This window comes from Rousettus aegyptiacus, unplaced genomic scaffold (genome assembly GCF_014176215.1).
Source record: "Rousettus aegyptiacus isolate mRouAeg1 unplaced genomic scaffold, mRouAeg1.p scaffold_m13_p_1, whole genome shotgun sequence".
Lineage (NCBI taxonomy): Eukaryota > Metazoa > Chordata > Mammalia > Chiroptera > Pteropodidae > Rousettus > Rousettus aegyptiacus.
The window spans coordinates 150,599,209-150,625,864 of NW_023416284.1; the positions used below are offsets into that span (position 1 = coordinate 150,599,209).

At 36.9% G+C, this 26,656-nt stretch overlaps 1 protein-coding gene across 5 annotated transcripts in view; it reads right to left on the reverse strand.

Annotated features, from left to right (window-relative positions):
* Positions 1 to 3,742: 3,742 nt before the first annotated feature.
* ROS1 (ROS proto-oncogene 1, receptor tyrosine kinase) overlaps positions 3,743 to 26,656 on the reverse strand; it is a 93,728-nt gene continuing 70,814 nt past the window's right edge. For 3 of the 5 annotated variants that reach the window (XM_016163648.2, XM_016163644.2, XM_016163645.2), the window contains exons 39-44: positions 25,583 to 25,712; positions 20,905 to 21,002; positions 20,453 to 20,668; positions 19,280 to 19,414; positions 12,259 to 12,422; positions 3,743 to 4,574 (exon numbers count right to left, since the gene is read on the reverse strand). In XM_016163648.2, the coding sequence (XP_016019134.2) occupies positions 4,264 to 4,574; positions 12,259 to 12,422; positions 19,280 to 19,414; positions 20,453 to 20,668; positions 20,905 to 21,002; positions 25,583 to 25,712 (1,054 nt within the window). In that variant the 3' untranslated portion in view covers positions 3,743 to 4,263. The remainder of the gene's footprint in view (positions 4,575 to 12,258; positions 12,423 to 19,279; positions 19,415 to 20,452; positions 20,669 to 20,904; positions 21,003 to 25,582; positions 25,713 to 26,656) is intronic. The other 2 variants (XM_016163647.2, XM_016163646.2) reach the window with 1 other exon arrangement.

Here is a 26,656-nt window from a genome sequence, read left to right on the forward strand (position 1 = left end):
TCCTGATTTGTTTTTAGCATACGATGCCTGCATAATCGTACCTCCAGTAACATTCTCTCCTCCCTCACTTTACTCCTGATCTTGGTGCTGTTCCTTATGTAGGCCAAGCATGTTTGCATCTCAGAGAGGGCTTTTGAAGTTGCTTTATCCTTTACTACATATTCTTATGACCCACTTTTTTACTTATTTTGGGTCTTTCCTAAGTATCTCTTCATCGGAGTGGCCTTCCCTGTCTACCCTACATTAAACAGCAACTATTCTCACTCTCTCTCTCTGTCTATATCTTGTTCCCGATACCTATTTCTATTAACTGTCAGCATCCTCTGTCATGCCATATATGTAATTTTCGTCAGATGCATTTTATTTATTATGTCTGCTTTCCAACTAGAATGCTAGAAAGTGACCTCCAACAAGGCAGAGACTTTGCCGTATTTATTGCTCTATTCCAAGTGCCTATGCTTCCTGGATAGTAAGCACTCATTAAATATTTATTGTGAAAGAATGAATGAATGTGTGGATCTACAAGGGAGTGGTAAACCAGAGCTAATTCATCCTAAGAGATTTTCTTTTTCTTTTTTTCTTTTTCTTTTGCTTTTTTTTTCTTTTTTTTTGCAACTATCAGGAATTTTTAATGATAAGGGGAAAAACATGTGCTATCATGTCAAGTGGGAAAAAAAACAACTAGGAGAGATACAATTACTCCTTCCATTAAAATAAGCTCACATTTGAGAAGAAAACAAAACAAAAAGCTGAAAGAAAATATCTTAAAATACTTACAATAGAATTTGGGTGGTATATTTTGGATCCTTAAGTCTTCTTGCTGTGAAAAACCCTAGAAAGATTGGGTAGGTAATTTGATTCAGGCACCCCGTAGCCCTGTCCAACTACAAAAAACAAAGTCGGATTGGTTTTATTTTACCAAGAGGAGAAGATCAAAGAGAAGTACACCTAAAATTTAACCTATATCCATAAAGGCCATTCTGAGAATAAAAGGTGGGTTTGAGATAGGGGAGAAACTGATAATGATAAAATAAATTTTTGCCTCTTTTAGCATATGTTCACCACCATTTCAAGGGCTTCCAGAATTTCAGGTCCTACCTAAGTCTGATCTTAATCTCAAAGCAGTCCTCCAACTTCTATAGTCTGTCTAGGTCTTGGGACATGACTCAGCATCAAAAGAATCCTTCTGAATCCCCTTTGGCATTAGACCAATTTTCTGGCATTCCTCCTATGAGCTACAAGTGAGGACTTGTTGTGCAATGTGTTTAAAAAGGATGATGAGAAAATCAGCCAATTAATCCATTAAACATGAATACCTACTTCGACTTAGAGAAGATACAAAGGCTTAGAAGACACCACCCGATCTTCAGAAAGCTGGAACTTCACTTAAGAAGGTACAACAACATAGAAATAGGATGGAATTACATATGGTTACTGTCAAATGAAAAGTAAAGACAAGAAAGGCAACAGTAATTCTGAGAAGCAAAAGGGAAGATGGTTAGGGACAAGCTTTTCTGAAAAAATGGAATAGACTCTGATCCTAAAGAATAGGTAAGATTTATTTAAGCAGAGAATGGGTGAGGAGATTTCAATAGGCCAGGGAAAATCAGAATGGATAAGCAACAGAGAGTATATCTGGGGCCAGGGATGGGCTCTTTTCTCAAGGACATGTTCAATAAAGCATTTTCATCAGAATTATATCAACATATTAATTTTACCTAGGTAAATTTTTGTTCAATTGGCAGTGTTAAATCATGAACAATGTATTTTTATTTTCAACTTACATACTTTCCTTATGTGTTATTACAACTCCTTGAACCACTTAAAGTGAAGATTTATTTATCAACTTTTGTATATATATATATATACATACAAAATATATATATATATTATATATATATATATATATATATATATATATATATTTTAACCAATTATAGCTTCTGCCTTTGGGAGTCATTATTTCTCCAAAGTCTAATATTCCCAGGTCATATTTTACAGATAAAAAATTTGTCAATAAGATTCTGTACTTCTATTAGATTTCAGTGAAAAACTCATTTTAACAAGTGACATTTTAGCCACCACCAATTTTTTCCTCTTGATTACAAAATCTAATTTTCACAAATTAACTTATAAGTTAACTTATAAGTTTTTAATATTACCAGTCATTTGTATTTTAACAATTACTTTTATCTATAATAAATTTTACCTGTGAGATTTGAGCCATTGTCTATTTTATTTTGCATTAAATATTTCTACCAATATTATTTATTATGAGTCATAAAAAAGACTGCTAATCTGCACTTACATTTTAGCTGAAACATGACATTTTATGGGCTGTTCTCAGATGTCTATAGATTTCTTTATTGTTCAAATTGTAATGCAAAAGCATTGTACTAAAAATCCAATTCTACATACTTCTAATCCCTTTGTGTTTTTCAGATTTTCAGAATAAAGGTTCATAGCACTAGCAGAGCAAAAGTCCTGGTAGCAAGCAACAGAAACCAACTCTGGCAGGTTTAACATTTATTAAAAAGATATGGGGGTAACTCACAGAATCCCTGGGAGGGCTTGAGAACCAGACTCGGGGGTTATGGAGCCGGAAGCAATGGCTAGAAGCAGACAGCAGAACCGGTCAGTCTGGTTACCCCAGCTGCCAGAGGCACCAGACTCCAGACTCTGCTCTGCCAACTGTGTTGGCCCTGGACGCAGCAGTCCTGCCAAACCAACTGCAGTTGCCACCATCACCAGGAAGACTTGCTGTGATCCCTGTTTCTCTGCATCCTCAGCTCTCAATTAGAAGCCTGTGGGTAGATGGGTCTGCGTGGTGGGGGCCAGGTCACATGCCTACATTCTTGCTGCAAGAGATTCTGGAGGAGCAAATGGAACACAGTTCCTACCCAGAAGATGAAGGTAGAGGAATTCCCTAAAACAGGAAGAGGTGTCATATGCTAGGCTATCAAGAAGAATGATAAATGCCCTTTAGAAGGTCAGAATAACAGAGAAAATGTCTTGTTCAGTGGAATTACAGATGTGGCAGAGTAGCCACAAATCCTGGATCTTTACTTGGAGGTTGTTCACCACAGAATACATGGACTTCCCTGCATTCTTCACCATACAGCCAATACTCTGTGAAGATTCTCAGACAGTAGGCAAGTTTTAAAATGAACTAAATCATCCAAGGTAGAAGTGGATATGTGTCCCTCTTTCATGGTAGATTTTCATAAATGTTAGAATCAAAATGTTTTCTCTATATCTAGCAAGCATCCTGTATACTGCAACTGAATAACACACAGAATGCTTTCATTAGTGTTGCTATTAGGGCAGTTGAGGTTTTCAGATTCAAATGGGTAGCTGAAAAAAAAAAATTGGCTTAAAATCAGAGTGTTTCTCTGAAGAATTTTTTAAATAGTTCTCATTTAGGTATTTATTATTTCATGTAGTTGCTAAAAATCACAGAGCTTGAATTAATATTGTATAATCATTTACATTTAATTTTAAGGACAATTTGCTATTAAATGTAATCTTAAGTACTTTACATATAAAATAGATATGGCAAATAAAAAGAATCTTCATATTAGCTAATCTCTATAACAGCACATAAGTCACAGAGAGATTTTCATACAATCCAAAGATCGCGGAATGCTAAACTTCAGGATTTAGACATCTTCATGGTCCTATTTTAAATATGACTGAAGCTGCTGTTCAAAACTTCAAAATACAAAATATTTTAGAATAGACATTAAAGATAATATTTTATTATAACAATAGCTTTCCAAGAGATTTCTCATGTCATAGATGCTAGTTCCTTTGGTATGTGTAGAGTGATGTAGTCATTTTCTCGGTCCTTTTTGGGATAATCTGTAGTTCAGTCGGGCTTCTGAGCACATTTCTCATCCCCCTTTTCCAGGTTCTTACTTTGTCTCTAACCATCTGACCAAGATGCTTCTTTACAACCCAGACTGAAGGTTGGACAATGGGCAAGGATGAGGGACACCAATCTCCCCTCCAGACTCATGAGTCTCCCCAAGCTTTCCAAATGCTCAGTGGTGCGCCTTGGAATTTTGCTGAAGTTTAGACAGTTGGTATGGGGATTGTCAGAACTGAAACCAAGTGGCTCTTGGAGCCAAGATTAAAATCCAGGAACTCTCCAGCATGAATTCAGACCACCACAACATCTATCATTCTACATGGGTTGGTTTTCTTTCAGTGACTACTTAATGAGAGTGTTCATTTCAACTCTGCATTTCCCAAACAGAGTTATTAATCAGACCCATCTCCATATCCACTGTGAGTGAGACAGACATAGTTCAGGCTTTCGAGCTTGCCAGGAGGGCAGTAAGCCACTTGTTTTTCTTGGCAGATACCGTTGTCTGCATGTGGTTCCTTCTCTTCTTTCCTCAGACCACAAGATTCAGATTCCTTGGAGCCTAGAGGACCCTCAGAATTATCTTCACCTTGGCTACATTCTGTAGCAAGTACCATGTAGTTTAACCCTTCTTGGTTCTTGGTTTCCATTAAAGCAATCGATGTGCCATCATCCAAATTCAAACAAATCATGTTGCCATTTTCATCTGCAAAAAAATTATTAAAGTTATTCTAGCATCTATTCTATTTCCTTTATTTGTAACATACAGGATGTCTGAGAATTATAACAATACCAACCTTATACATTGGTTCAGCAAATATTTATGAGGACCACTAAGAGAATACAGAGATAAATAAGACATGGTCCCTGCTTTGAGGCTATTGCAGTTTAGGAGGGGAGCAGATATGACACCATAGCAGGTGGTATGCACTATATAAAGGAATATATAAAATGTGGTGAGAGCACAGAGCTGATTAACTCCCCCATACAGGTAGAACAATTAATTGCTTTGTGATAAAAATTAAGTGGCCCTAAGATGCCCTTTTGGTCTAAAGTGCTTATCCTTCCCCCTTGCCACCAAAGCTAAAATAGTATATAAAATAGCCTATAAAGAAGAATTCTTTTTAGATTATGTAATTTAATCATGTATTTAGATAATATTTATTGGATGCCTAGTACATGCCAGGCTGTGTTTTAGGTATTGATGGCACAGCAATGAATGAAACTTGTTTGTTCTTTGGTTTATGTTCTAATGGGGGGAGACAGACAATAAATGAGTATACAACTAAAGCTGTGTCAGGTGATGATAAGTGCTATAAAGGAAAATTCATCAGGAAAAAGGACAAGAAAGTAACTGGCAGGGGGTTGCTGTTTTAGATGATGTTTTAGCAAAGTCCTTTCTAAAATTCAAGTAGGGACCTGAATTAAGTGAGAGAATTCACCATGTGGTTATCTTAGGAAGTAGATTCAAGGGAGAGAGCACAGTAAGAACTAGGGTCTGGAAGCAGGAGCATGCTGAGTGTAAACTGAGGAACAGCTAGGCAGCCAATATGGCTGGCGCTCAGCTGTCCCCCTGATATAAAACTATTAATACTAATCAGAAAATTTTAAACTTGTATATTTATGATCTCTAAGGATGATAGGGAATGGACACAGGACTGGCAAAGGTAAATGGAAAATGACATGAAATATAATAATTATTGTTATTAACACTTATAGAATACTTCCTATATATCAGGTGCTATTCTAAGCTCTCTCTATATCTTAATCCATTCTTCTATTAAGTAGATACTATCCCTATTTAACATATGAGGAAATTAAAGCACAGGGGAATTAAATAATTTGCCCAAGTTCACACAGCTGGAATTTGAATCTAGACTGTCTGGCTTGAGTCTGTGTCCTCACCTTCACCCTCCACAAGGGGAGGACAGAGTCGTTTCCTTGGTGAGGAGGACCCACGGGGTGGGCAGTGTGCTCTACAGGGTCCTTGAGTTGCACAGCCCTGGACACATGTGTGTGGTGTCAGGGTGGCAGCAGAAAAATGGGCAGCTAGAGGGCAATTGACCTTCTTCACAATTGCACTCATATTATTTTGTTTTTCTCTACTTAAAAGCTGACTTCCTTACTTTCTTAGGAAAGCGTAAGAATTTCTGCTGAATCCTAAGAGCAAAGCTTCTGAAACATTTCACGAAATTCTAGCCAATCAAAAAGATAAATAAATATACAATGTAAAATAAATATACAAATATATATTGTGGGCAATGTTTTTTATCCACACTTTCCAATCTCTGTGTTTTATAGTACCTGGGTTAAAAAAAAAATTACAATCAGAAATATTACTGCCCCTTCATGAAGTGTATTTGAAAAATCAGAAATATTTCAGCAGATAGATGATGGTCTTTTCCTTTTTTCTCCTCATATCTTCTGGCATGAGAGCATCCGACTGTGTGGGTGGGGCCTGCTACGCTACCAACCTTCCGTGCTCAGCCCTTATGTACATCCGGGTTGGGTTTATTTGGAATGAATTTGAAATTGAAATATGGGGAAAATGAAGTAATTTCAAAGGACTAACGGAAGTACTATGTACCTTTTTTCTTCCCTGGTGGAATTTAATGGATCTATTTACCAAATTCCAAACCTGATATAAAGCTTATTTTATTCTAAGAGCTTGTGAATCACTGTCACTACTCTGTATTATTAGGTGCTGACTTTTCTCAGCAGACCCCCCTTCTCCCCCCAATGCCAACAAACAGAATAGCCAAGCAACAGGCTCACAAGCTCTCTGGCATCATTTCGTGTTCCTCTTCATTGTTCAAACATCATTACAGCATATTTCAAACCACATAAATAGTCAGACAGTGTTGCAAAGTATCTCCCCTATAGAAATAACTTTATCAGATGCCAGCTTTGGTTAGTGCATAAGTGCTAAACATCTCTGGAAGGATCTAAATATTATAATTATTGTCAATATGTACTAATAGTCATTGAGAAACTCATAAGAATAATTTGCTATATATGACAATAGCAATAGAAAATACCAAAAAGTGAGAGAAAGAAAGAAATATTTAACTGTAAGCAGTCCAGTGGCCCAGATTATTGAGAAAACTAGGGTGTTCCTAAAGGGCTTAAAAAAAATTAGGCTAAAGAAAAGTTTAGAATTTCAACAAAAACTTTAATCTGAAATATAGTTCGAGCTACTCATGTTACCAGCTGCTTCACTGTCATACTTTTATTTTATTAAATAGCATATTAGGAATCTTTCTAATGAAACATGATTTTTTTTTTTTTTTGCTTATTGTTATTTGAGAAAAAACTTTTATATAAAGCAAATAGATGATTAAAAAAAAATTCTGGTGCCACATTCAAAGAAAAATCATTAGCTAACTGCTTCATTCGTTCATAGTACTTAGAGCAATATTTAGTAACTTGACCCTGGAAAGCTTTCAGCAATTAGTACATCTTCTTATTGCATAAAGAGATGGGGTGGGGGTGGGGGGGACTGTTTGTTTATTTTTGTTTAAAAACTAACAAATAGAAAGCCTGCAGGTCAGACCTTAAAGCAGAGGTCCTGAACAAAGACAGCATGCACTCGCAACCCTCTCTTTAAGAAGGAAATATTAAAATAAAGACTTCAAGTAAGACTGGGGTATTAACAGACGAGACATATGCCGGCTGACTGGCTATGTTTAGAACAGCAGAGGAGCATTTAGATTTGTTTCCTGTAGAACGCTCTGGGACTGATGAGGTGATGTTTACACAAATGTTTGGATGAAGTCACTGGGATATTTTTACTAGATGCTCAGATATGTTACTAATCTTCTCTCTCTATCCCCTCTCTACCCCATTAGGTCAGTAGGGCCATGGAATAGGCATGGTATTATTGCTCCCTGTTAATTTTAAGGCCATTTTATCTCTTTTCAAAAATGTCCTTCCCCATGGCTTTCTTATCTTCTTACATATCGCCGACAATAACAAAGAATACAGATACTTCACTGACTTTGCTAAATATTACCGCAAGTCTGCAAAGCAGTATATAATTATTAAGCACATTTTCTTTTATTGAAAAGGTAATTAAGTTTAGGCTTGCTTTGAAAAGACTGTCCCATGACCTCCCTCCTTTTCAAATACACAAACTCTGTTTTTCATTCTATTTTTTCTTTATCATCTGCCACTTTTGTTCAGTTGCATCTCAATTAATCAAAATTTTTAGTCATTCCCATGTCTCTTAATCCTTATCTTCAGAAATTACATTCATTGTAAATAACATAATGAGAATTTCCCTTTTACTAAAATTGCATGTCTGTCATAGAATAGAATTGCTCGTTTCTCTTTAAATTATCAAAGTTTGGTTATATTTCCTGTTAAACTCTTCCTGTATCATTATTCTGCATGTTTATATCTGCTTCTCTATGTTTTTGAACACTATTTAGAATTTTAACAATCTGCACATACGAATTTAATATAATCAGGATGAATTGGTACATCCTTTCTAGTTGGCCATGAGTAATGTGTTTTCACTATACCTAGCTATGCAGCACACTACTGATAACAAGCTAGGGGCAGTGTACTGGTGGTTTTCTTACCCAGCTATGTCTCTGTAAAGGCTGAGAGCACAGGCTCTGGAACAGAGTCTGACTCCGACCCCACCTCAGCAGTATGACCATGGGGAAGCTGCTAAACTTTAGACTTCACATCTGTAAAGTGTGATAATAAAAATACCTACCTCATAGAGCTATTGTGAGGATTTCATGAGTTTACCTACATAGCACAGTGAGTGGCATAAAAAAAACAGTGCTAAAATAAAGTTAGCTATTATTGCAATTAATAAGTCATTTACAAAAACGGTCTTATTCTGTGTATTTACTGTAAGCATTGTATGTTACTTATCTCAGCCTCACAGGTTAACTAGGTAATGCAATATGCTAAAAAGATTTTCTCAAGGGTTTATGGAGACCTCTAGTAGAGACTAAGCTCTCAGGCCCTCCTAACACCCATTATGGCAGCCTCCATGATTTTTATTAACAATGTGCACATATTAGAGAAAAGGATTCCATATGCGAAGAATTGAATTTGAAAATATAATACAAGGCAACTGTAAAATCCTTGCATCCTTTTGGAACTCTTCTGTAGCATTTGATGACTCCCTCCTTTGTAAGCCTCCATGAGAACACTCTCTAACAGCTTTACTCTTTCCTTTGTGGCTTCTCATCTCCATGCCCACCATATATCTTTGTTGGTCCCTCCTACATTGGCAGTTCTCTCAGTCCTACACATTGTTCACATCTCTTTTTAGTCTGTACACTCTAAGTCAATGATTTCATCTCTACCCTTGACTTCAATTAACATATTTTTACAGGGCCGGCCTTTCGCCAGAATACTGGGCTTCACCACTTATCCCACACCCAGCTCGAATTAACCATGCGCAAAGCTGTTCCTCCTCCTACTGCCACATCTCTGGGAAAAGCACTACTTTTCACCCTAGCTTCTCAAATCACTGGGGTTCATTATTCTCTCCTCTCTCTTCTTCACTAATTAGATACCATGTCCTACAGCATCTACCTTTGTGGTAACTCTGGGCTCCATTTCCTTCTTTCTACACCTATTACCATTTATTAATTCAGTTTTCATTAATTTTCATTTCTTACCTGACTAGTAACCATCATCTGTCCAATTTCATCAGCTGCTACTTCCTCTCCCTCCATTATGATAAACTACATACGGTTCTACGCACACCTCACTCACTATTATTCCCTGCCTTTCTACCTACTGCTCCTTCTGTCCTGAAATACTATTTTTTCTCTTCTCCCTGCAGAACTCGGCTTTGAAGTTACCTCTATGTTTTTTAAATAATAACTATAACTTTTATAACAAAGATCTTTAAATGTAATGACAAATAATATAGCAAGAACCATTACTGAGATTAATTACTGGAAAAGTGAAAATGAAAATCAGAAGGGATTCAGGAATCACTTTTATGGTTGATGTAAGATAACATAAAAATTCTTTTTCAACTTTTAAATAATGATTGTGTTTAATTTCATAAGGTCATTTTTGAATAGCAAAAATGATATTCACAAATAAATCTGAATTAGAGTCATCGGTTAAGTGTGGATTTCTAGAGATAAGAGAAGCCATTTAGTAAGAAAAACGTGCTTTCAATGTGGTAAGCAAAACCACATTCTGCTTGCCTTTGAGATATCTATACATTCAACTCAACCCAGTTTAATTTACTGTGTTCCATGGGAATGCTGTAAAGAAAAAGAAGATGTGAGAATATTTCTTTCATCTGAGAAACTGGAGTCAAATTAAATTTCTTTAATTTTGTATGTAAAGTTTAACAGTGAGCTCTACTTCTACTGGTGATTTTGATCAAATTTATTTAGAGAAATGCATTAAGTTTATCTATCTTAGGAACAAGATTTCATTTTACTTACTGGAGAAGCACCCCATTGTGGTTCCCTAAAGTTGCCATTACATTGGGCTATGCAAATAAGAACTGGGTTCCACGACAGCAGATTCAAATGGCTTGAGCTAAACAGTATCATTCAATAGTGAACTGGTGATATCCATCTTTCTGGTTGTTGAGACAGTCTTATGACAAGGACAACTTTCAAAATCACTAGTAGAAGCAGAGCTCACTATTAAACTTGATATAAAAATTAAAGGAATTAACTCTAGTTTCTCAGGGGAAAGAAATATTCTCAGTTCTTTTTCTTTAAAACAGCCCAGTGGAATAAATTAAATTTAGGTGCTTAACACTATGCCTTGGACAAAAGCCAGTTAACTATCTATTGAAATCACTATTAAAAACATTTTTCTCAAAATTTCATTTAGAGAAATGCATTAAGCAAATGTTTAGAAAATGAGGACTTGATAGTATCTAGAATGGCTTACAGGTATGTTTTTCCTTATCTGTGTCATCTTCACACAGGTAAGTATATGTTTAGAAACCTCCGAAAGGACAGGGGTTGTAGCAGCAGTTATAACTCCTAAGGGCTTGACCTTTGGCACTCTTAGATTCAGCTCAGTTCCATGACGAGAAGGCAGGTGGTGCCAATGTGAGCAATATTAACAAGGCTTATCTGACGAGGGCTATGATGCATGTTCAAGGAAAGCAGAGCCCTTTCCAATCTGTCACTTGACTATTTAAGTTAAAGAAGCCACATGATCAGTCTTATCTCCATTTATGCCATGGATTCAAAGTCACTCCAAATACATAGTTAGAAACATAGCAAACAAGACAAGCTTATATTCCTCTTGGGCTTCTTATTTTTCCTTGCTATTAGTCAAGTGCATCACTCAAGGTTAAGGTCTCACCATGGGCTCCAGTAGAGAGATGACTCCATGACAGCCATCAGCCAATCATTGCAAATACCAAGAGGCCTAATTTCTGAGACATTCTGAGTCATGACCCATCTTGCCAGGTTTATTTCTAAGCTCTTGCAGTTAAAAAAGCGGGGGAGGGGCTGTGAACTTTTAATATTGGGAAGGAGTTCTAAAGCAGCCAGAAAAGATCATTTTGAAATTTATTTTTATGTAGCCAATTAAGCAAATGTAATCTGGTTTTGGAAATGAATTGACTACTGTCAATTCATTTTAATTCTGTTTTGTGTTCTTCACAGAACTACAAGGCTTAGTCTGTCTATCACAATAGAATGGCTCCAGAATATTATTCTCTTATTTGCTAAAATACTGAAGTTGTGAGATCTGTCTAGAATGTAGTAAGGTGCAACCAACTATAGTAGTTATATTATGAACAAAAACACTCAGCAGTTAGAAGCAATGGATTAGCAGTATGGATGGTTCTTAAGAACATACCACTTAATGAAAAAAAGAAAAGAAGCATTATATAACACAATAGCATCTATGCATACAATGCACATTTTGCAGGAAAATATACAAATAAAAAGATACACATTAAAAACAGTAATGGCATGGGAGAAAGGAAGTAGAACAAGAGAGGAATATGGAGATAAAAGGACTAAAGTAATGAACAATATAAAAGAGGAGCCCTGCATAGACCAATGATGATAATGGACCATAAACTAAGAGTCTATAATTATTTCAGCTCTGCACTTGAGGTCCAAACTGGGCAGAGCAAGAGAACAGACCTCATGAAAATATGGTCTAATATGTTAATTCTCCTCCTTACTATTTGAGATTATAAATCCAGAGGCCATATCGCTATTCTTTTTTTTTTTTTAATTTAGTACACAAATCAAAATTATTTTAAAAGAAGACTATAATAAATTCTTACGTATTATGAGGATGGTGTCAGTATAGTGTTTTCTTACCCACATTAAAATGTCTTCTGTGTATAGCCCATCTTAACCTTGTTCAATCCATGCTGTAGAGAAAGCCAGAAAATTCTGATGAAGAATCAAACTTACCTTCGAAGCCTTCATTTAGGACTCCACTGGGGTTTGCTTCTTCTCTGCATTGAGAAATACTATTTAACAAAAAATTTCTGAATAACTGAAGCTGGTCTTGAATTTTCTGGAAAGTTGGTCTTTGGTCAGGTTCTTGAGCCCAGCACTGGGCCATTAAATTCCACCTGTATATGTGAGTAAGGACAAGAAAATGAATGGTGATTGTATATTATTAGGCAACCATTACTGATAACTCAGGTTAGGTCATTTTAGTAGGAAAAAAAAATGGTTATTTAATTAATCAATGTAATTAATTAATTATATTTAATATAAATGAAATAATTATAAATGAATCAGTACAAAATCTTTGGTTTCTTATTTAGTAGTGGCTTGTAATATTACTACCTTTATTAGATAACACTTTTCTTTTGAAAAGCCGACATTATTTTAACAGTTATTAATCCAAATAAACAGGTAAACAGATAGTTGAATAATGTCCACTCGATACACAAGGGAACTAAGAGCTATAAAATACACTGACAATTAAAAAGACTTTACATTCATATCTAAAACAAAATCTAAGATTACTCCAAAGCACACAGATATTTAATGGCAGAACCAGAGGTAGAAGTCAGATTCGATCCTAATGCCTTTACTCTTCATTACATTGTCAGGTTAAGAGATTCGGTTCCCCCAGACATTGATAGCTGGTTGATTAAATATTATCTTTTCCTTAACAGTTGTCTAAGAACTGTTGTGCAGCACTCTTAACCTGTGTTCATTCATTCATTCAGCAAAGATTTTCTGGGTACTTGTTTTGTATCCAGAGCTAGAGATGTGGCAGTATGGTTCCTGTCTTCATAGGGACATATGTAGTAAATGTAACAAGGTCATAAAAATTATCTCACTACAAATCATATGAGCAAGGAAAATAAGTTGCTCATTCATATTGTCTTTAACTAATCAGGTCTTTCCTACCTCCCACCTAGCAGAAGGAAATTAACTGTATTTAGCACAATGCACTTTAAAAGCTAGTCCAATTCAATATTTTAAATAAACTTTTTAGGTAATGCTTAATCTTTTCTGGATAATAGCTTAATCTTTCTTATTTTTAGGCTATTTTACTCCCTCTGTCCTCTTCTCCAAGATGGTATCAGAATACACAATGGGTGAAAGCTTTCTGTGATTTTTAACAACACGGTGAAGGATCCTTTGGACCCCACTGTCCCTCAAAGTGAAAAGATCAGGAATTCCACAGGAGGGCCTGGTGTGCTCCACCCTGCAGGCATCAGCTGCTACCTGCAGTCTACGATCTTGTTACCTTTCTTTTGGCCTTTCCCTACTGAACTGGTCCTCCTTTTTCTGAGACTTCTCTGAGACTGGACTGCCCTAGTATTTGCAAATAAGGCCCAGGGAATCCATCCCTGTTTCTATTGCATGCCCACCGGGTACTCCTTGGCTTAATCTCTAGCTTTCAAGAGAATGTTCACACCATTTGGAAACTAAGGAGGCTTAAAAGTTCAAGCTACATGTTCTCGGTCTGAACAGGCATTCTACTTTCTTCATGATGCTGGGTCTCCATGTCAATGTGAGGGTCCCCTACTCAATGATCTCCTTGCCATTTTCCCACACACGGAGGAGTGGGCAGTTGCTTCATGCCCTTTGTGTTGCCCACACCTAACATGACTGAAGCCTACAGAAGAGATCACAGGACCTAGAAAACCAAGATCATCCTCCTGCCTCTCATCTGTCAAGGTCTCTTCTTACACTTCTTCAAGGCTTAAAAGGAGTGGGATTTCTACTCACTTCCTCTCTTTTAAGTTAGTGCATTCTTATGTAGAATTTTAGGTCCTAGTCACTCAAACTTGGCATTTAATACCTTAACAATGAGCAAAAACTAGATAACCCTCTTTGCTGCAGGCTTGGTTTTCAAGTCTATAAAAAAGGTCAGGTACCTGTTCTCTTATTTGATTTTCTTGAGCTATAAGGCAGATTGGGGGGTAAGGAGAGAGAAACTGATTAAAAAAAAAAAACTAGGAAGTATTTGATAATATGAGGACTACTATATCAACAGATAAATCTATAATTACAAATTATAAGTTCTATAGACAATTGGGGGGATTACTTTGTAAATTTATATATATGTGTGTAACCACTATGCTGTGTACCTGAAATTAATATAAACAGTGAATGTCAATCTAACTGAAAAATAAAAATTAAAAAAAAAGAAATATGACTTCTATAGAATACATTTGCCAAGTGCAAAGAACAAAACAAAAATAAAAGCATTTTTCTTATAAAAAATTAAAAAGTACTAAAGAAAACAAATGTGAAATCTAATAAAGATGGAACATTTTTGGTAAGTTGTTCACAGAAGTCCCCTCTGCAGGGGTAACATTTAAGCCAAAGAACTCTGTGAGGAAATAAGATGCCAGTTATGGAAATGGGAGGAGGGGGATGGGAGTCAAGGAACACACTAGAAAAGGAAAAAGCACCTGCAAATTTCTAAATTTGGACAGAGCTTGGCACATTTTAGAATCTGAGAGAATGCGTATGTGGCTAAAGGGAGGTCATTGACAGGGAGAGTATAAAAAATGAGGTCAGAGAAGGGAGGTAAGATCATGCAGGTCTCATAGACCAGGCTAGGAGCTGACTATGACACTACAATGGGAAGCTGCTGAAAGTTCTGAAGCAGGCGTGATCTTTATATTTTTAAAGGATTACTCGCTGATTTATGTGGACTGGAGTGCAGAGGGGCAAGTTGAAAGCAAGGAAGTTATTAAAGAAGACTAGGTGAGCAATAATGGTGGTTTAGACTAAGGTAAAGGCAATGGAGCTAAAACAGGGATCTAGCTATTCAAATACTAGCTGACAATGATTCAGAAGTCATTATGGGTATTGTATTTAAAATAGTTAGTATCTATTTTAGGAATTGTAATCTCCATTTTTCATAAGGTGGCATGAAAATTCCACTTCCATCTCTTTCATTTTTTGACAAACACCTCAGGTCAGAGTTATTATTCAATATCGGAGTACTATGGGGAAACTTGATATTGGTCTACTTTCTAGTATTGATCTGATGACTTTTCATATATAAGATGAGAAATTTACATTCTAGATATAGAGTGACAAACTTGGCTTTATTTTTTAAAAATCAGAATTGTAGCTGAGAACCTACTCTTTTACATATCTCTATAACCTGAGGCATTTAGAAACAGGGATGATACAAAGAGCCCAATGAATGATGATTAGATTTGAAATAAAATATTGTTAAACATTCTAAGTAGTAGTTCAACTGGAATGTTGATGACTAACCTAAGGATTGTCTTAGGAAGTGAAAAGAGAAAGTAAAGTATAATTTTCCACAGGAAGCATATCCTTTCTGAAAAAGAAAGTTATGATTCAAAGATATTGCCAAAGAATAGACAGACTCTCTCAAGACTTGTCATATTTTAATTATGAAGTTTTTACTTGCTTTATTTGTTTATACCCTGCATCATTCTACAAAGAAGGTTAAAATACTTCATGGAGATTATTTAGAAGGAGAGAAAAGAAAAGCAAGAAGTGAGAAGGGGGGGGAATGAGGGAGAGGAGGAAGGAGGAATGGGGAGAAGCTACCTTCACAGTTGCCACTTAGCCACCCTGCACCTCACCCCTTCACACTACTCTCTGAAAGCTCGATCTCTTGCTTAATCTACGTAATTTGTTTAAGCAGATATTCCTATTTTTTTTTTATTTATAGAGGCTTGATTTACATTGAGTCAGTAATCATTTTTCTTAATTTCCTGATGACAAAAACATATGACTCTTTTTCTCCCACCATCCAGGGGCAAATGAGCACCAAACTGTCCTAGACTAAGAAAAGAAGAACTCTATAAAGCAATAGTCACTTAAAAGTTAAGAGAACCACTTGGGCTCTTCAATGGCATAAACTGGCAGTGGAATAAAATGAAGCTTTCAAGAATTTAATCCTGAAAAACGAATTGTTTACATCTTTCAGGTAAATTAATGACAATTATTTCTTTGATATAAGAGTCTTTCCTTACAAATATGCACTTGTCTCAATTCAATATCATGCCTTAGGTATTTGCATTAACTTATAGTTACAAATATTACTCTAAAATAAACTTACAAGTAATTAACTTTTGTTAAAATTTACCTGGGCTGGTTGTTCCGGCTCTAAACAGGTACACACTCATACTGGAAATATTTCATTTAGCTAAGGGTTCAGGTTCAAATTCCTTCCTTCACCATGCCAACCCTTTACTCCTCTTTGCCTCAATTTTTGTTTCAAAATAACACCAGAGCCATTAACTTTGTTCATCATTAGTGTCTATAAGTAAAGTCCTTAAATTCATAAAACAATTAAATTCAACAGACGAAAACTCCGTGGCATCTTTTAGCATTAAGTGGGTAAGTTTCTATAGGCATTTAAGCACATAAAGTACAGATTTTAAGAACTCCCTTACTCATTATGCTAATCCTGGAGAGAGTCAATTGTCATCTAGGTGTACGTATTTTTAAGGAAAATAAGATGGTGAACCTCTGGTTCTCCCATTGTTGTTCCCTCCATTTGAGAGACTGTTCAGTAATTCCAGTTGCCACTGTGATATATCTATCGGAGAACCCCAAAGAGCTCTCACTTGAAGTAGATTGCCCTTTGATCCTGTTTCTTTTTGAGAGTGGTGTGGTTGATGTGCAAACCAAAAGCTGAAGCAAATACTGAGGACTGGGCTTTCCACCATATATCTTAGGCTATGGAGAGAAGAGAGGAATGCTCTGAACTCCTGCATTCCATTAATAGCTAAGCATAGTGTATCCATCTACAGGCTTACCTGACCCAGAGTGTATCCAGGTGCTGAGAATTTAAGCAGTGAATAGAAGGTGCAGCATGACTCAGTACAGACTTTCAACCCTCTAAGCTGAGCCTGTGATCTCAGAGAACTGCTTCAAATAAAAATCAGTTCTCTCTGTACTTTAAGGAGAGTAGTTAATCTTTATCATGACAACTTAAGGCCGTGGCCAGATTGAATGGCATTGCTCAGAGCTCCATTTCCTAGCACAGCTTATTTTCTTGGTTTGCAATGAGTTAACCCTTCCTGGGGTTCTGAGAGTTATACAGCTCTTGGAGGGAGGGCTGGGAGCATTGTTTACTTTTTAATTTATTGATGTTCAATGCTCTTCAAACCACAATGGAAATTTTTGATTTCATGGAAACCATATTTTTATAAAATTAGAGCAATAACATATACAACTAATTTTTCAAGATAAAATTATATAGAATATTATCATTTTCTGCTTATAATCAGGAACATTTTTTCTAGCATTTTTCTAGCACAACTTCTTCCTCTTCCTTCCAGTTGCATTTTTGGATACCTTGGAATAGAGCAAAGTTCAACATACCTACATTTTTTTGCTCCACAACAGAGCTACTAATCATCTACCTCTCTCCTCTCCAAACAATATAAATAAATACATCAATCAAAATGTATACTTCAGTGATTGATTCCTAAAGTGCCTATCCAAAAAAAAAAAAAAACCAAAAATGAATTATTGTGATGAGGTATATTACCCCTGGGAGCAGGAGGGAATATGCCAGATAAAATTCTAACAGAACAATGAAAATTTCATGTGATTAAAATTCTGTGGGAATTTTCTGAGTGTTTGATATATGTATAAAAATGCAAAATAATGATTAGCTTGCTAATTATCTAATAAAAATGTACTTTGTACTGAGGTATGCTGGATTTTCCCCCCTTAAACCCTAGATAGAAGGTTTTCAAATCTTGTATAATTTCTTATCCTTAACTTACAAAATTTTCCCTATCTCTTTAGGAAATATTTGAAGCATATCTTTAGGCAATGTCGCCAAACTTGTTCAGGTAGGTGTATGTCTAATCTCCCTGTAAATATGCCAGAGGCTATAAAAGCTAACTTAGAAACAAGCAGTGATTAAAATCTTCTTCTAGCTGGAAGATTTAAATAATACAAAGACATTCACCAGTAGAACATCCAACCAAGGTGCCCAGATCTTAATCATCTTTTGGCTCCAGTCTGAATAATCCTCTAAATAACACAGCACAGTCAAGGCAGTACAACCATGGTGTGTATCCGCATACTGCTAATTCCTTTTGCACTTGTCTGTACCACACAGTTTAGCACATTATTACATGTTGGCTTGTTATCCAGCTACTCCATGTGTGTGTCTTTTCTTTCAAAACACATTCTGAGATGCTGAAGAGCCATGGCCCTGGTTTAAACAGCTCTTTATATCACACAGTCCTTATCATGGTATCACACACATAACAGGCATTTATGCTTATTGCTTGTATGTTCTTTTAGAAACTTCTTGGGTAAAACACCTCTTGGAAAAAGTTTCAAGACTTAATATTTTTCCATTGTTCAAAGAAGGTAGATTAGTACTCAGCAAGTAACTTGGCTTATATTTCTTTTATAATTCGATCAAAATCACCAACTTTTTTAGGATAATAAATTTATTAGAATTCAATAGTGGCCAGAATCAATTTGATAGAGGCACTGATGCGAAATCACTTCACGTTAAGCTGATAAACAGCTAACAACCTATATCATTTTTAGTAGTACTAAATCCCAATATCAGCTATATCAACTGCAGTCCAACTTTTAAACAATGTATTCTTATTTAATAGCATCTTTTAATTTGCAGATTAGAGTCAGATCTTCCAAAATAAAATGATATACACACATACACATACACACACCATACACATACATACACACACACAAAGAGTTTTATTTATTAGAATTCACTTAACCAGGAATAAAAATATATTCTACTCTTCCACTATTGTTTCTGAATTAAAAAATTATGTGTACATATAACTAAAAAGAAACCATCATGCATTTAGTAAATTGTCACAATCCATTTATATTTCATGTACGATATAAAAATATATAAATTCCAGTTTTTATTTTTAAATACCGTACCAATGAGGCACAAGATTGCATGTGTCCTTTTTTTTGGGGGGGGAGGGGGATACTTGTGTTAACATAATTAACTTACAGATCATCAGGACAATGTCTCGGTGGCTCCAGTCTCCCTCCTGTCTGCACATAATTTAAAACATCAAGGTTGGAATGAGCTGGATAAGGCTGATGACCAAGAGTTAAAATCTCCCAAATCAGAATTCCAAAAGACCTAAGGATATTAGACAGTTTGCTTTAATTATACTTATTACAAACATCGTGTTGACAGTAGTTTCTCCAACATAATGTTCCTGGGACTATGGGGGGTCTATTTTGTGATTGGCATTATTGGCCCTATCAAAGGCAATTGGGAGACTTAAAAGCAAGTTGACCCCAAGAAAAAGTAGAAAAAGCAACTGTCTACTAGCAACACTTCAAAGGTGATAGGCAGGCTTAGTGGGGACACACACACACACACACACACACACACACACACACACACACAATGTTGCTTCCTTTCCCTGGCTGAACCTGAACTGCAGATATCCATTACCCAAGGATTTTATGGTGTTGGTATGTAGACACACTTACTTAGGGGTAAGTAAGGAAGCATTTCAGGTGTTTTTTTTCTTCTTCTGAGTTCAAATGCTAGTAAACTTAGTGAAGGCATGAATAAAAACTGGCAGCACTGAAGACTAATTTTATTTCATTACCATTTTGCCTAGGGCCAGTTCAGTGTAAACATTATTGAACAAATCTTTACATTTTGAGCATCTCTAATCAAAGTTTGGGGTCAACAAGTAAAAATGAGGAGCCCTATTCAAATAATAAAAAGTTATCTAAACCTCATCCATGTCCTAAACTTTTCAAGGTTTATGATTTAAAGTCTACTTATAAATTAATGATCAAACATCCCAAAAGAGCTGGCATCTGGACACATACTTAGACATTAATTCATAGGTACCAGTTTCTACTAGTCATAGCCTCTCCACTTTGGAAGAGTAATAAAATACCTGAAGTAAATATAGGTATTTCATACACACTAGTAAGATAAAGGATTAGAACTGATTGGGGAGAAGTCTCTAAACTGCTGAGACCCAAGAATAGTTCCAACTTAGCCACCAGCTTTTACTTTACTTAAGGCAAATCACTACCTCTCTGATCTTCTGTTTTCTCACATAAAAACAGGATTAGATGACCTTTTAAGATCCCTTTTGGCTCTGACATGGGATGGTTCTTCCCACATTTCTCTGTATCCTATTAAGCTCACCACACATCAGACTGAGTAGTGAAGATTCCATCTATCAAACTTTCTGGAGCCATCCACCGAACAGGCAGCAGGCCTTCTCCTCTCTTTCTATAGTAATCATTTTTATAGATGTCCCTCGCGAGTCCAAAGTCCCCAATCTTCACTATCCGTGATGGGCTGCTGTAGTCTTTCACAGAGACGAGGCAATTCCGAGCTGCCAGATCCCTATAGCGGAAGCTATATTTAATAATAATAATAATAACAATAATAATATAATAATAATAATGATGATGATGATGTTCCAGAGATTGGACAAATTATACTAGTATGTCTATAAAAGAGAGAATTTTTACAGAAATTGTTGCTACTTTGAAAGAATGAAAAAGTTTAATTATCTTGTATGTTTTACCCAAACTACAGATGATTATCATGCCAATATCCATAAAAACCTTGTATCCAGGATATCACTGTACCTGTGAATGAAGTGCAGCTGCTCCAAGTAGACACAGCCTTTTGAAATATCTACACACAGGTCTACAAGGTCAATCAAGGTGAGTAAAGGACCATGAAACTGTAAGAAATAAAAGATTATAGGTACTTCTCCAGTTTGCACAAAATACACACACTATACACACTTATATAAATAAACACCTCCATATTTGTACATGCACACACACTCATACATATATATTATGTTTTAAAGGAATTTTTAGTTATGGTTACAAGAATTCAAGTAAAGAGGAAAAGAACTAAACTTATATGCTTTCTACCCAAATATACATAAATATTTAGTAAGCAGAGGCAGTATGGGATCTTTGTTGGAAAGATCTCAGGGTATCAGTTCAGACAGACCAAGATTTGAAACTCAGTTCTGCTACTTGTTGTATGAACTTGCTCATTTTGCTTTACTAACTCAACTTTCTCATAGGTAAAATGGAAATAATAATCCTGATTGTGTAGGATTTGAGATAAGATATGTGATCTGGCTGGTATATAAAAGGCACTTAATAAACAAAAGCTGTTCCCATAAGCAGTAATAATGATAATTTAATCAATGCTAGCTAGTTTAGTCTTTGGCTCAATGTCACACTATAATGTTAATCATGACCATGGGCTCATTCCTCATATGAACCCCATATAAATTGTCAGCAATACAGATTCTATTTCAAGGTGACAGATTACTCCATTCACCTAAGAAATCCAGCACAAATAAACTGAACCTGTACTGGCTAGAATGATCTTTACATGAAAAATGCCAGTTGAAGCTTTTATTAGAACCATATGATAAAAATACAAAGTTCCTGCCCAGAAGCTACATTTACATACTGTCTACCCTCTCCATTTCCCTGCAATTACCCTGGTTCAGGCCTTTATCATCCCTGACTCATCTCAAACTTCCCATGTCTCCAGCCTCCTGTGCTTTAATTAGTGCCCTTCATTATGACCCATTGCTGGTAAGGTCGATTACAGAGTCCTGAGTACAACCCCCACGGCAGCCCCAGGCTGCACTAGCCTCTCTTCCTGTCCATTTATTTCCCATTGTTTATTTTCTCACCATCTGTGCTTCTCTCACACTGGGTACTTGTGGGGTTTTATACCTTCTCCGAAAATCTCAGCTTCTCTTCTATATTCCTGCTATCATTGTTTCCTGGAATGCACTCCTTATCCTTGATTTACACCCACATCTTTCACTGAGCATCCATAATGATTCCCAATCTTGAAATCTTTCAATTCCTCATAGACAAGTACTCTTAAGTACTCCCTCTGCCTCCCCTAACAAGCTTATGCCTTGTCTTTCAAGTAAGAAGAATTCTGATATCTGGGATTCAACATTGCCATGGTTCTGCTCAACCACACCGCGGTCTGATTACTAGGCTAGACTTTGCTCCCAAGAATCAGTCCCCTGCAACCCTATTCAAGTCCACTAGATGTCTCACAGTCTGGGTCTGAGTACCTGCCAGGTATCCCAGCTGGTTTACTGGTTCCTCTGTGAATGAAATTCTGCTTTGCTCTTGACAAAACCTACCCTACTTGTAAAGACTTTCTTCACAGAGAATCTTGCTCCTGGACTTTAGTCTAGCAGTTAGCGCCCTGTTTGAGAATGCTGCCCGAATGCCTGCCTGCCTGCCTGGATCTCTATTGCTTACTCCTGAGAGCCTCTGTGACAGTCTGTTAGGACATTTCATCACCCCTTGTTGTGCTACCTCTACTCCAGATGCTGCCCTGGGGTACCATCTATCATCTTTTGCTAAACCCTCCAGACACATTGAATTTCCATTCGGGTTTGTCCCTGGTCAGAGCCTTCCACAACTCACGTGGGTGTAGTTTCAGAGACTGTTTTTCTCCTGTCTTGCTTATGTCTTCTCCTTGAAGACTTCCCAGGAATTCTCAGGTGGAAATTTCTCTCTCCTCTATGTTTCAGTAGTATAGTCTCCACTCTATTCTAATGGGCCCTCCCACTTTCCACCATAAATGGGGTTATTAATATGTGACTTCCCTCCCCACAATGTGGCAAGTTCCTTGAGAGCAAGAGCCACATCCTTCACAGTTGTACAATAAACACTGAGCAAATATTTGATGAATTAAATTGTTTCTGGATACGTATTTGTATTATTTCAATAGCTTGGTTTTGTTTGTTTTTACTTAGTTTTTACTTGGTTTTTACTTTCTGTACATTAATACAGTCTTAAAAAACTCCTGAGGGAGTTTTTGATTTGATATCCCACTTTATAGATGCAGAAACTGAGACCCTGGGAATGAAGGAATAGAATAAGGTTTATGGGCCTAGTTGCAGTCAATTTCTGTGCAGTCAACCCAACTATACAGTCCCAGCATAGGGATGAGAAGGACGCTTGTGGTTCTGCTAGAACGCTGCCTCTGAGCCCTTTCAGTGGAGCAATGGCTGGCCAAATGAACTCTGCATGATGGGGGCCCAGAGCCTGTGGTGTTCCACTAAGGTCCTTGAACCTTAATTCTGGCACTTGGCACCTAACAGCACCTTGTCCTATCTGACTATAATGAGGGAGATGAAGCATAGAAGCTGTCCTGCACAGGTGGCAGGAAAGGCAGTAGAAGAACTGAAGTGCACCTGAGAAGTAATTATTGTTATCATCAAGACCCTGAATGAATAGAAATAATTTGAAAAAAGCAGATCCATGTTTTCTTTCAGTCTATCTTCATCTTCTCCCCTCTCCTCAAAACAAACAAACAAACAAACAAACAAACAAACTACGGAAGATAAATTGTCTTATTAAAGATGGAGGACTGATGCAGGTTTGGTTTCACTCTCCCCCCAAACCTTACTGAAATGACAGCAGAAGGGAAGTTTTTATAATCTCACAATACAAATAAATCAGAAGATTAGATATAGCGCAATGAAACATTTTGGAAGAGGGAAAGCAGATGGAGAAGTGGGAATTCAGAGGAGCCCACAGAAGTGAAAGCTGACCGCCTGCAGAGGGAGAAGATAAGGATTAAGCTGCTTTCACTACAGGGCCCCATAAAGGCTCTGGAATTGGAGGTAGCAAGTATCTCTGAATGTAGGCGGAGTGGCAGGACTGAAAGCAAAAGCAATGTTTAGAAGTTTATTTTAAGGGTTAACTACATCCTAGATTTCCCCACTACGGCAGGAGGCTTTCCTCTACAGGAAACAGGCACGTGTGCACGGAACACAGAAACACACACACACACACACACACACACACACACACACACACACACCCCAGCACCATATTCAAAGATACCAGTCATATTAAGGCACTGTGCTGAAAATGGAGAGGGGAAATTAATGGGTATGCATGTGCTGAACCTTGAGACCTCCATCCCCCTTCAGCATCTTGACTCCCTGAACTGAGGCTTAGGCTCTACTGCCCAGGCAGGAAACCAGCAGATTGCTCTCTGGCATATGCTAGGGAAGACATCCAATGCTGTCATGAGGGGACCCCCAACGGAACAGCAGGGTCCGACGGGACAACCAAAAGGAAGCTATCACAGCCACATAGGTTCCAGTCAGCTCCTTAGGCCTCATTATTAAATATGAAGACCAGCCAAGAATTACCCCACATTTGAGAAATTCCCACCTTACAAATGGATCCCAGAACAAAGAAGAAAGGAAATCAGGACATGGCAATCGGGTTTGGGCTGGTACATAAATAAGTCTAGGAGAGTTAAATCTTCATTTTTTATAGTAGGCAGTTAATAGATTTCTCCCAAGATCGAAAAATCAATACGCAGTATAAGCAGAGTATTCATTTAGAAACCTAGAGGTAAGTATCACAAGAAATGTGTTGATGCCTGATATGCACGGATTAGATAGAGTTTGGGATGAGATCATGAAAAACCATAAACCTTGTCATATATTTAAATTTTTTAGCTACATACTATGTAATCCAAAAGAAATGAAAACCATTTTTTTAAACTACAGATGTAAATTTTAGTTACTTGTTTTGCCTCATTTGTTTCTCATCTAATGAATAAAGTCTGTTCCTCCAGGTGCTGTCACCCCCTGGCACTCGTCCACAGTACTTCCAGTGTCCACTGTGCCAGGCACTGCTCTAGACACTGGGAAGAAAACAGAGAATGGATTTGGGGCTGTATTTTGTCAGCAGAACTGTGGAGCTGTCAGGAACTATTAGTGTGGCTGTAGGAAAAGAGCAAGGAATTGCATGGATGGCCTGGGAAAGGATGTATGAAATCAAGTTTTGTTTTGCCTCATTTAAGTATGAGATGCCTATTAAAATCCAAACAGATATGTCAACTGATAGGGACATAAAGTCTAGTACTCAGTAAAGACATAGGGCTGGAAATATCAAATATCAATTTGAGATACTTATAGATTCACTACAAAGGAGGATGTGCCTTTTCCAATGCCACATAATCTCTGTTCTCCAGAAAACATGATTCTGGCAGTGAGGGACCTATTTTCCTGTAAAATACTGAAAATAGGCTCAAATAACCAGAAAATTCTAGAAATTAGTCCGGGTGCTAATTGTTCTAATCCAACATGAAGGAAATCTAAGAATTCTTTCCAAGGAAGTCTTCTAAGGTTCTATTATTGGCCCAAACTGCAACTTACTGGATTTAAAGAAAAATAATAAGGACATTACAGGGCATTTGCACTACAAAACCAATACTGTGGACCCCATTTCCTACCGCTTTCGTCCGGGCTTTACGCAAATAGGTGAGAAGGTCTCCTCCTTCCATCAGTTCCAGGATAATGTATTGGGGTTCATTTAGCAGGCAAACGCCAAGCTGCTTCAGAATGTTGGGATGGTTAAACTTGCTAAAAGGTGGAAAAAGACAGGAAGAATGACATGACAGCGGCAGAAGTCCTGGCTGAGGGCCTTTGCAGAATAGAGCAATTGCCTATCTATAGTTTCTGTCGAAACAAATGATTTTTTTTTTCTCTAATAAAACGAAAGCTGGCTTTTCCAAGCGCTGTTTGTGTGCTTGCCTTACAAAGGTAATACGGCAACCCCTAGTGGCCAGTGCATACAGATAGAATAGGGCGAGTTTTAGAAAAAAATCACATTTATATTAAGTATTTTATATTTTGGAAAAGAGAGTAATTTTAACTAACGTCCTTCTTCAAAAGACAGTTGAAAACATTATATTTTGGGTCATCATAAGTATGAGATAGTCTCTTTTTTTTTTAAGAAACAGTTCAGACAAGCAGGTTTGGCTACAACTGTTTCCTCAAGATGTCAGAAGCAAGTAAGCCCTGATCTAATGACACAGCTTGGGACCTCATTGACTACTGCCTAGGTCTTTCCTTTACGATGTCTTTGAGCCATTTTCATGGTCACCAACTGACTTTAACCTTGAAGATAATTTATTAAGACAAGGGATATTTTCATTGATATTACTGTACTTAGAATTCTCTCATACTTGGTCTACTACTCATTATTACACAGTTAGAACATAAGCATATTTAAAGCTGAACAGCTTCAGAAGTCATTTACAAAACACACTTCTTTTTTTTCTGGTGCAAATTTAATTTAATTAAACCTTACCATGAATGTTGTTACAAGAAAAAAAAAAAATGTTTTGCCTAAGCACTACCTATGCCCAGGCTCAGAAGACTAGCTTCCATAGAATACTTGTCACTACAGACATGTTTCTGTTTAAACTTCAGCCATGTTCCTTTTGGGCAAGATCCCTTTCATCAAGTCATTTTGAATGTTAAAAATCCACCAGTCAGCTGTAAAAGTTCCCCGCCCATACCAA